The sequence below is a fragment of the Hyperolius riggenbachi genome, chromosome 2, assembly GCF_040937935.1.
Source record: "Hyperolius riggenbachi isolate aHypRig1 chromosome 2, aHypRig1.pri, whole genome shotgun sequence".
NCBI classification, from domain to species: domain Eukaryota; kingdom Metazoa; phylum Chordata; class Amphibia; order Anura; family Hyperoliidae; genus Hyperolius; species Hyperolius riggenbachi.
The window spans coordinates 120,805,853-120,818,093 of record NC_090647.1 but is presented as its reverse complement, the minus strand read 5'-3'; the positions used below and the strand labels follow the sequence as shown (position 1 = coordinate 120,818,093).

The window sequence follows — 12,241 nt, the reverse complement described above, 5'->3', positions numbered from 1 at the left end:
TACTGTACTGTAAGCAGAAAAGGATAGAGATGAAATGGGGCCCTGGGCAAGATAGCAGTTTTTGCCATCCGCTGATCACCTGGCTTTTTTTAATAAGATTTGGTGGGGGCTAACATCCACCGGGCCCCTAGACTCTCTCCAGGACCTAGGCAATTGCCGTGTGTATGATCCGGCTCTGATGGTAGGTGAGTGTTTTGTGTCTTAAATCTGAGGCAAAGGCCCTTACTCGATTTGCCTTTTCTCCTAGGAGAAACTTATTTTTAAAATAACTTTTCAGTACTCTGCAATTGGAAAAGTACCAAAAAGTAGGTGAAAAACTACTGACAAAATTATTCGGAGTATTTTTTTGCTTGCTGGTGGCTTAAAACTAAGGATAGTTAGAGTTGTTGTCAATATCTGATTCAGCGGAAATTCCGCTTTCTGCAAATGTCGATTACCGATTCTGCGGACTTCCACGGAAATTGGCATTTCCAGTCACCGATTTCTGAAGAAAGGGTTTTTTTTTACCTTATTTGTTAATAAAATGTTGTGATTGAAAGCAGAATCCCCCATATTTTGTGGATGTCCGCTATCATCCGTGGTATTCCGATATCCGTGGTAAACCCCCGCATTCTCTGATGGGTCCTGCACTACCTAGTATTTCCAAGCCTAGTGATTGGGCTAAAATTTCTGTGGTATTCCGATGCCAGCAGAAAAATGTACATATTCTGATTGGTCCAATGCTTCCAAGTTCTGTGATTGGGCCAAAAATCCAGCCTTGCGTTAATGCTCCATTTCCCTGGTATACCGATTTTTGATTACCACTGCGGAAAGACGATTTCCTATTGGAAACTCAGAAATCGTCACTCTGTGGAAATTCTCTGACTATCCATACTTAAAAAGCATTTTTTTGATAAGGTATGAAAATATCACCTAGGAGGAAACTTAGGAGGAAAAGTGAATTAAGTAAGGGCCAAAGAGTCTGATCTGTTAAGAAGCAATACTCACTTTAGTATTTGTTTACACTAAATACCCAATCAAGGTCACTGGCTCCAAAGATCACAAATACACGTTCCCTGAACCTAATTGTTATCTTCTTTGGAAGAAAATAGCAATCCTGAAATCACTATAAAAAAATGTAAAAACTCAAATAAAATCAAGTTGTTACTGATTTGCCAGCCTAATAAAGGTGGCCATACACTAATAAATTTGCAGCAGATTCGACCATCAGATAAATTTTTTTTTGTCAGATGCCTGTCAAGTTGAATCTGACAGGAATCTATCTGATGTGTGCCACATGCTAGAAACAGCTTTCCATTAGATTTCAGAATGAAATCTATTGGAAATCGATCTAAATGCATTACTGGACCATTAGATTCAATGCAACTCTACGGGCCATCTATCTACTGCCAGAAGCAGATCGACCTAGATCTTCCATCCTGTCAGATAGATCAAATCGATCAAAATCGGCTGCAAATCAATTGATTCATAGATTTGATAGAATCACTTTGTGATCAATCAATTCCATAGGATCAATCGATCGATCGATGGCTGAAATCGACCAGTGTAGGGGCCCCTTTAGTTGTAATTCTGTTAAAAAAACAAAAAAAACAAAGATGAAACAGATGTGGAGTCCCAAGAGGTCTCTTTGTCACTTTGCACTCTTGTTCTGAGGAAATACAAGTGTGCCCCTTCCCCCTCTGCCATTAACTTATGGCCCCTGAACCAGTGTAGAGATCAGAGCTGTCACACAGGTGGAAATAATGGAGATGACAAAAACACTTTAACTTTCCGGACCTTATAGGTCTGTATAAGATTTTATAAATTAAAAAAAAATGATGAAAGGGACTGGTAAGCAATTGTTATTATTAGTAGCAGTAGTAGTAGCAGCAGCAGCAGCAGCAGCAGCAGCAGCAGTAGTAGTAGTAGCAGACAGTAGCAGTTTGAGCCACATTCTTAAGGATCGTACACACATCCAAACAATCTGCCCAACTATCTTCTAAACTTCGTCTGTTGGAAGAAAGTTGGGCGTGTGTACTGGTGGCAAGCAACAAGATGACTAACTGATAAGAGGTTGTTTGCCACATCCAACCGGTTGATCAACCTGCCCAACTCTCGTGCAGATTGGCCACTTGTGTAAAAGTCTTCTGAACTACTTTGTTGTTTTTGAATGTGGACATGTTGTCCAGTTTGTTGTTTAGCTTGCATGCATAGTATTTAAGTGAGCTGGTTGTTTAGTTGGTTGGCATGTGTGTACGAACTTGTCGTGCATACAACTTGGTCATGTTGTGTGGTTGGTTGTGCATCATATTACGTGTGTATGAGCCTTAAAGATGAATTGTATTGTTCGTTTTAATGCACAAGAAAGCTTTAAAATTAGCATCTGATCAATAATTCTCCTAGGCAATAACAAGAAAAGACAGCAGAACTCTTGTTGTTTACAGATATCTATAGCACAAAGCTTCACTTTTAATCTGCAGGGCCTTGTCTATGCTGAGAAATGTTTGCCCTGCTAAGAACAACTATTGGGGAAATTAACAGTTCAGTACCACAACATTAGTTTAACAGTATATGATATAGATATTTATGGCACAACGATGAGAGTTCTGATCCCCACAGAATAAAAGCATTGTTATTTGATAAATCTGACATTACGAAAGCGATCATCATATTTTAAAAATGTGAAGAACAGAAAACTGTTTATTCTTTTTGTTCTCCACTTTTTATGAATTTTTGAACTCATAAACAATCATCCGTTTATTCTGTGGGGATCAGAACACTCCTCCTTGTGCCATAAATATCTAAAAATGCGATCTACTACTCCATGGCATTGAATGGTGTAGAGAGGATCGTTAGCTGTGGCCAATGCGTCTCACCAGGATAAATAGCAATACTCGGCCCATTGACCTCCAATTCATACTACTACTTCTTAATTTGGCAATCTGTGCCAAAATGGAAAACAGGCTTTTTGAAACAGACCCCACTGTTCTCTGTTGTGGCCTATGGTGCTCTACACTTTTTAAAATGGCAACAGCTATTTGGTGATCTATAATTTGACAGAGAGTCAGGCGAATGAACACTTTTTAAACAGGGTGACCAAGGTTTTATTGTGGATCTCTGTTGAATTTGGCAAACCTATAGAAGTTCAATAACTGTGCTGTTATTTAAAAAATGTTTTCTAGAGAACAGCCTATTTTGTTATGATCATACTGCTGATCCAGAAGGTAGTCTGCTACCAAATCCTGTTTTTAGCACCAGAATAACATAATGTAGATTGCAGTGTTGCTGACAATGGAAACTTTGTCTGTAATCTGAACAAGGAAACAGCAGGAAAGAGGGCTTTTGGACTGCCAACATGATTAGTAATTAATAAGCTGATATCAGTATACCTTTAGATAGTAAAATACCCACTGGTTGCTAGCTGAACCAATACATAGGGTTACAGACAAAAATGCAAAGCTTCATCAGAAATTGTAGACAGAAATGCAATGCTGTCATTACATATCCCCTACTGAAGCAAATAAATAACAACATATACTTGCATGATTAATAGCTATTTTTTTTGCTTTTTAAAGTTTACCAGAGATTACATGTGACGTCATGAATTAGACATGAGATATAGATCAAAGACGTGATGTAGACCTATGCTGTACTCTATTTTTTTCCCTGCCTGAAAGAGTTAATATCCAGCTATGCTACTGACAGTTTTTCTCCAATCAAGACCCAGTCAGGCTATAGCGTCCCTCACTGATAACTAATTACATCTATAAAACACTTTCCTAAGCAGATAACTGAGCGTATGACTGCAAGGGCTACATAAAAAGGTTAATAGTTTTTGTATTTTCACTCCGGGACTCTTGAGACGCTGCAAAGGAGCAGAGACTACAAAACATTAAATCTACTTTGTAAGTGTTTATACATAAAGTAAAACCATTAGATGTCTAAAAAAGTCATTTTTAGGAGTAGTGGGACAGATCCAATTGTTTATCTTATCAGTTTATTTTCACCTTGGGTTCACTTTAAGTTATGTAACTGTATTCTTAAATTATTGTAAAGTAGCCCTGCATGCAAAAAAAAAAAGTCAATAAGACATATGTCAATCTGTGTTAAAGTGGTCTGAAACTCCAACATAACATTCAATAAAAATGGGTTTTCCTACTTTTTATTACTCATACAGTTATCATATTTGCTTTTGTGCATTTGTAATATTGTCTGTTTACAAATTACAAGTTTCCAAAGTGTCGTTTATTGTGCCCTGAAACCTGCCATTGCATTTTATTCAAACTGCTTTTTATTATATATTAACATCTTCTAATTAGCTGTTCTGAGCTGTTTGTTTGTGTGCTTGAAGCACAGAGAGCTTCGGAGAGAGCTCCTTTTCAATTGTTACACTGTATTTACACACGTATCAACATTAGAATGCAAACAACGATACTGTTATCTCCAGTTTGGATGCAGATTTGAAGCTGAATAGCAGGACAGAGTGCTTTGTTTAACCATTTCAGTGATGTTCTGCTAAAAACAAATTCTGGGATAGTAGCTTTCAAGCTGTGATGAATCTTTTACAGCAAAGTAGATATGCTGACTTTCAGACCACTTTAATATGGTGAGCACACTTGTTCCTGTTTCCTGCTTTACATAAAAACATTGCTCCCATATTGTACTCCATATCCGTGGTATTGCTCAAGAAGAGGAAGTGGGGGCTGGGGAGGAGTAAGTGCTTCATTAGTTTGTTACCGCCAGATAACTCTAGATAACGTTGAGTGTAGCACAAGTGGAAAAGAAGGAGCGGAGTCGGCACTACAGCTAACTAGATGCGCTGGGAGGGAAACGGCAGGAAAAACAGTCTTCTAAACCTTCGGTGCAGACAGCGTGCTCAGGCTTGCAAGTGGATAGTAGATGCATACATAGTAACAAAGTGGGTAAGCCGGCACTTGCTGTGTAATGTCATTTATTCCAAAGGTGGTATAACATCATATCACAAAGACAATATGAAGAAAGTGGACATACCATGTAAGAAGGCTGTTGTAGGTGGGTGGGTGCTGGGCACAGAAGAGCCTGACGGCCGTTTCACGCTATGTACGCGCTTCCACGGAGGCTATGCCTCCGTGGAAGCGCGTACATAGCGCGAAACGGCCGTCAGGCTCTTCTGTGCCCAGCACCCACCCACCTACAACAGCCTTCTTACATGGTATGTCCACTTTCTTCATATTGTCTTTGTGATATGATGTTATACCACCTTTGGAATAAATGACATTACACAGCAAGTGCCGGCTTACCCACTTTGTTACTATGTAACTCTAGATAACTACAGATATGAAATGAATAAGGTTCCTAAATGGATCATTAACTCAGATAAGGCAGACACTAACCAGGATACAGACTGTAGCTGCTGATTCTGGGGAAGTTGATTTTGAGTGAAGGAAGGTACACACAGCCAGTTACATTGTGGAGCAGCGGAACACTAGGATCATCTCAGTGAAAGAAATATTATTTCTCCTGATTTGAACAAGGGAAAACATACTGATACTGAGTGAATGAATCCTGTGCCTGATATGTTTTTTGAAGGCAATTCTTTTTCTAACCAATTAGCTAGAACCAGAGCACAACATTTTTTATGAAACGAATGAGGAATATTACCGTAGATATCTAATGGATCATAAAGTATACAAAGTGTAGCTGAAATATAATAATGTCACAAAGAAAGTAGAATAAAAACGTGTTCATTCAAAATATGAAAATCTAGAACATATATATTTGTCTTTGCAATAGTTATCATTACATCATGACAGTAAAATCTCAGATTAGTGGGTAATACAGTGTATCTCACAGTGTCTAGCAGTTTTACAGAAAACTCAGTTGGTGACAGCAAAGGAAAAAAAAGAATATTGTACAGCATAAAAAGTCATTAAAATAAATATTTTAAATTAAATTAATAAATTAAAATTGATAAATAACATGGCATAGCTAGTGAACAATCAAAGGTTAAAAAAAAAGAAATCAACTAAGGACATCATTCAACAAGCACCATAATAATAAGTTCAAGAAATTAAATAAATATAAAAAACAATACCATGCATGCTAATAATGTCAAGCTGTGTTTTTTGCCAACAATGTTTGTTTTTTATCTGTCTGTAAACACGTATTCTGTATGGCCAATAGCACAATACTTGTATTTGTTCTTTTAAACATTTTAGTAACATGGAACAACTCACAAGCATCACACATACAATGTATTAAAAAAAAAAATAATATACAGAATAACACCAAACATTAGTGCAACTATTTAGCTCTCTGTCTGTGCTTTTTTTTCTCATTGAAAGCACTACTGAACTGACAATTAGTTTCACTTCCCATCCGCTTAGATGTCCTTATGTAATGATGGCATATTATGTGCATATTGTGCAGGAACGGATCTAGACCAAGTTGCGCCTGGGGCAAGGTCAGGTTTTGGCGCCTAAAGGTCAGGTTTTGGCGCCTAAACTGCCATTCCCCATCCAGTTTTGCCACCTAAAGGTCAGGTTTTGGTGCCTAAAGATCACGTTTTGGCACCTAAACTGCCATTCCCCATCCAAATTTTGCTGCCTTTTTAAGAATTCAACAAACTGCGCCTGGGGCAAAATACCCACCTGAACCCCCCCCCCCCCTAGATCCGTCCCTGATATTGTGTTTACTCTTCCTAGTGTATGATTTACAAAAAAAAGGTTTAAAACAATCTGAATGTACATTTTTTTAAGTCTTCTTACACTATTACAAACTGTTCTGTTATATAAAAAAGTGCTACTAGTCATTGTGCGTTTGCTTAGGTGTTTGGTGACAATGTGGGTCTTTAGTGGCTTTCTTACATTAAATTGCATTTTTATGCATTTGCTGCTATCTCTGGGGATAATTGGTCTAAATTTTATGACTATGCAGCTTATATCATAAGGACAAATTTGCTAATTTGCTTTGGAATTTTTAAGGGTCCTATGTTTGCTAATCATTTTTATCATTTTGCAAATAATTAGATATTTCTATCAAAACCTAAGGAAATCCCTGCACATTGTCCCATTTGCAATTCACTTTTTCTCCTCAGTTTTCTCCTACTTGATATTTTTACACCTTGTTAAAAAATGCCTTTTAAACCACCAGCAAGCAAGAAAACACTCAAAATAATTTTGATGGTACTTTTTCACCAACTTGTATGTACTTTTTTTTATTACATGCTTAAAAGTAATTTGAAAGAAAATATGAAAATTATCTCCTAGGATCTCAGGAGAAAAAGTGAATTGCATATGGGTCATAATTTCAGAGTTAGGTGTAAAAATTGCAAAAATGAAAAGTCTGGAAATATTGTAGAAATGTTTGTAGTTCTTCCATTACCCTGAATTTTTTTAGACGCTTTCTGGAATATTGTGTTTGAAAAAATCTCTGTTTATGAAACATTATATGGTTCCACAGTCACTCACATAAAGATGGAAAATGTGGTAAAACAACAACCAAGCAAATAACCTACATCAATCAATCTTAGAACTAAATATGCTATACATACTAACATATCGGAAATGATCTGACATGATGAAAACGTCCTATTATTCCTGACAAGCTGAAGAGAAATTAGAAGAAGATGAAGTCCTATCTTTTTTCAAAAATCAGTTGACATCCAAAAATATCTAGGTCAAGTTCTTTAATACGTCCTCTCTGCTTGGTGCAATTACTCGGTAAAAATGGCATGATGTGGGTATGATTCATAAGCCATGTCTATAGGAATTTCATATCGTGGGACTGCAGTTTGAAAGTGGGTGGCATGCCCATGAGAACCAAGCCCAAGAGAGGGATAATGGGATCGAAATCCATAGGGTTTGTCCAAATCTGGTGAGCCATCTTGTTTCAAGGAAAAATTGCCACTAATGCTAAGTGGCGGAGTTAGAGCGCCTTCATAAGGAGGGGTGGTACAGTTTAGGGTATGGTTTACCATAGATGGGTCTACTACAGTTTTAAAAGTGGGTGCTTTCAAGTGCAAATGGTGAGCCTCGATAGTGCCATAGGGAGGACTTGGGAGACCAGGAGATTGGTAGCTGTAAGCATGACCGGTGATTGAGGAGTCACACATATGTGGCTTATCTTCATGTTTTTCCATGAACATTGACTGAGGTCCAAGCTGCAGACAGCCAGCCACCAGATTACTTGTGGGTTGTGATAGACCTTTGCAGAGCATTTCCAGGAATCCTTTTTCCTCTGTTGTCTGACCTCTTTCCAGGACTTCCGATAATGCCCATATGTAATTTCTGGCCAACCGAAGGGTCTCAATCTTAGAGAGCTTTTGTGTTTTAGAGTAGCAAGGCATAACCCTCCTTAGGTTATCCAGGGCATCATTGAGTCCATGCATTCTTGAGCGCTCCCTGGCATTGGCTTTAACTCTCCGCACACGGAACCTCTCCAATCTAGCTTTGGTCATCTTCTTTTTCTTGGGTCCCCTCTTTTTTGGCTTTTCTCCATCCTCCTCTTCTTCCTCGTCTTCCTCTCCATCAATACTCCCATGTTCTTCATGACTCAAACCAAGCATGCCAAAAGCGGACTGCCTCTGACTTACATCCTCCATCTCATCTTGAGAACTGAGGGCCTCCTCCATCCAGCCATGAACACTGACCATCTCAGACATTTCTCTGGTCCTATTTATCCCACTCAGCAGTGTATTCTGCAACAGGACACCACATAAGAAAAAGTTAAATATAGAGAACGAAAATCACTAGCATGCTAAGCTTCAGATACTATATATATCAAAATAAATAATAACATAGGCAATACAGAGCAGATATTATAAAGATAGATAATAATCATTATTTTGTATGCTAATCTTATGCTTGTGAAAGGCTTCATCATTTATTGAAAAAATGCAGCTGAATATACCAACTCATTCAAATCAGCAGCAGTCCCTATGTTTTTGTTGCAGTTATGTTTAATAATATATAACTTTTTACTCATTGCACTTTATGCCCAAATAAAAATCCAATGCAAAATTGTATAATATAACACACCCTTTGTTCTGATAATGAGAAAAAAACAAGCAATTCATAGTAAGCAGAGGTGTTCACAATTTATCCCATCAGAGTTTCATCTTCTTATAATCCTGTAGATAGCAATTGCTGCAGATTTTAACAATGAAATTATCCAGTTCGATTTTAGCTTTCATTGTTTAGTCTTTTGCTAATAAAGAATACTACCTATTCAGTTTGTCCTTAGTAATGGCTAAAGGAATACAATTAGTAAAGAAGAGGTACCAGTAAATAATTGTTTTAAAACCAAACTAATCAAAATTAATTTATTTTGAAACACCAAGTAACTAAGTAAATGTGATGCATCTTCAAAGCGCTATCACAGTGATATTGACTAAACTTACTTTTTTTTTTACTTTTTGAAAAATGTTAACTAGTGCTATACAATCAAATACGAATCATAGGCTCTGTAGAAAAGACTGGATATCTATGCATTGTTGCATAATAATATGATGCATACATCACAGATTTTACAAAATAGTCTGCAATGCACGCACACTTTTTGTCTCTCTTTGTATCTCACTCTGTAAAGGTGCATACACACATCCAATTTTAATTGGCCAATCAATGACCAATTTTACAACCTCCATGTAGTATAAGGGCCAACAGACTTTGAATACCATGAACAGATTGTGTAAGTTAGCACCCATACATCATCGAAGTAGTACAATTTCCCAGTCATTGGCCTATCAAAGTTGTATGTATGTACCAGGTTTTAATTTCTCTCTCTCCTCTTTATCTATCTATCTTGCACTCTCTTTCTCGCATATTTTCTTTTTCTCTCTCCTAGTCTGACTCTTTAAGTTCTCTGGATATGTTCATTGAGAATAAAATTATTATTATTTTTATAAAATAAAATGATGTACATTTGCCTAATAATGAAGTTCTTGAATGTTTTAATGCATTGGCCTCTTACAACTGATGCACATTATTCCCATTATTAAAAATATTGCATGTGTATTATTCCAGTGCTTTGCAATATTCTCAAAATAAGTCAATATAAGACAAGTGGCAGCCAGTGCCTCTGACTCTGAGATGTCTTTACACAATTTCATAGAGTGTTTGAGAAGTTCTAGAGATCTGCTTCATCTCCAGCCAATGCCTCCACAGCCTGAATAAACCTTCCTGCACCCTCTGGTACTTTACTTTGTATAAAGATGCAAGGCAGCACTGCAGCTACTAACTGTAAAATCACCACTAAAATCCCTTCTCTCCTTTTCAACCTCCAATGAGCTAAAGCATTTAGTTCTTTCATTTTTATTTTACTTATTTTTTTTTTTGGGGGGGGGGGGGGATTTCTCCAATAAACTATCATTGCTGGGTATTATATGATCAGAGATTGCCTCTGAAAAAAAGTTTTAAGTAATGTTTAATTTTAGTTTAATCAGAATAAAAATCAAATCAAAATAATTCACCCAACAAACATGTAATGTAAAGCTAGGCTAGGAACTAAGGATCAACCATCAACTAGATCATAGTATCGTATGTTTCTTGTTATATATAGCAAAGCTGTCGTTGTGAGATGTTTACCCCCATACCCATTTATGTTAAATCCAAAATATTTAATTAAAAGAGTACCAATTAATTCTAAGAACCAAAAATAACTTTCAGAAAAAAAAAACTGACAAAATAACAGCAGGAGGATTTGCACTATAAAGAAGGCAGAAATAAATACAATCAGAATGTAGTCCAGTGTTTACCTTACGATCTGGTGTAAAGAGAAGCCTGGGAATTGCAGCCTGGCTGTGGCAGTGTATAGGATGCTGCCTTCTGTCACCTGAGTCACTTCAGCCTTCTGGAGAGCTGGACAGCTCCCTGTATGAGTGACTGACTGCTGCTCCACTGAACACTTCCCCATCCCATCCCCTTTACTAAGGTTGTAAGTAAGCCCAGCCCCTCATTGGAGGCTGAGCTCAAGGATTTTGGTGGTCCCCTCTCAGCTACAGATCTTAACCCATTCCAGTCCACTACACAACATCTGTGGTCAGCGCAGAGAACTGCATTACAAGGATTTTGGTTTTTTTTTTACTTAATTCAGCCACATGTATTTTATTATTGTTATTATCATCCAGTATTTATTAAGCATGGATGCTGAACGCTAAATGAAGTACATGGCTTACAGTGAAATGAATGAGGAGGAGAGGAGTATCCTGTGTAATAAATGTATGTTTGAGTGCTTTGGAATTACTTTCATACATCTGCAGGTACATGCAAACTATTTTTTACAAATACAATATAAACTAAAATGAGGATTAAATTATCAGAACACGCCGGGATTTCTGCCTTCTGCTACCATGTATATGTCTCCTATATAATTACTTTGTACTGAAGTTTAATGTAGCATCGACATGCTCTGAGAATCAGCAATGTTGTTGTCTTGTGGTCTTAGTTGTACCTCCCTAGATTGAATCCCAGCCAGGACACTATCTGCATGGAGTTTGTATGTGCTTTCTGTTTGCAGGGGCTTTCTATATGTGCTCTGTTTTCTTCTATGAGGTATGTATGAATTCAGCATGGTTTGATTCATTGTCAGCTTCTGGTGATCAGAATATCAGCAAAGCAATTATCAATACTCTGCTATTTCTGGTTACAACCTAATTTAGCTTTGGTATTTCATTTCACCATACCTATAGACAGGCCCGGATTTACATCACAGGAGCCTATAGGCACGGATGTCCTGGCACCTTTCACTTCGACATCCATGAACTTACAACCCCCTGCTGAACTGCACATCAAGTGAGCTGGCTGCCCCAGCTGTCACTCCTCCCTTAATTCCCTAGTAGAGTTGGGCCGAACGGTTCGCCTGCGAACGGTTCCATGCGAACTTCCGTGGTTCGCGTTCGCGTCCCGCAGGCGAACTTTTGCGGAAGTTCGGTTTGCCCCATAATGCACCATGAGGGTCAACTTTGACCCTCTACATCACAGTCAGCAGGCCCAGTGTAGCCAATTAGGCTACACTAGCCCCTGGAGCGCCACCCCCCTTATATAAGGCAGGCAGCGGCGGCCATTACGGTCACTCGTGTGCCACTGCCTGCCTGCATTAGTGAGAGTAGGGCGAGCTGCTGCACTGTCTCTCATAGGGAAAGATTAGTTAGGCTTAGCTTGTTCCTGACTGCATACCTGTTCTGTGAACCCACCACTGCATACCTGTACTGTGAACCCACCACTGCATACCTGTTCTGTGAACCCACCACTGCATACCTGTTCTGTGAACCCACCACTGCATA

General features: G+C 38.1%; 1 protein-coding gene across 1 annotated transcript; it reads right to left on the bottom strand.

Moving 5' to 3' along the window:
- Positions 1-5,701: 5,701 nt before the first annotated feature.
- NEUROD4 (neuronal differentiation 4) lies at positions 5,702-10,859 on the bottom strand. The gene is made up of 2 exons (XM_068267304.1): positions 10,715-10,859; positions 5,702-8,656 (listed from the first exon to the last, which is right to left on the bottom strand). The coding sequence occupies exon 2, from the start codon at positions 8,618-8,620 to the stop codon at positions 7,673-7,675; it is 948 nt and encodes a 315-aa protein (XP_068123405.1). The 5' UTR covers positions 8,621-8,656; positions 10,715-10,859; the 3' UTR covers positions 5,702-7,672.
- Between the last annotated feature and the right edge of the window lie 1,382 nt (positions 10,860-12,241).

What these genes read in the sequence shown, in the direction of transcription:
- NEUROD4 (XM_068267304.1), bottom strand. Translation starts at nt 8,620, where the DNA reads ATGTCTGAGATGGTCAGTGTTCATGGCTGGATGGAGGAGGCCCTCAGT.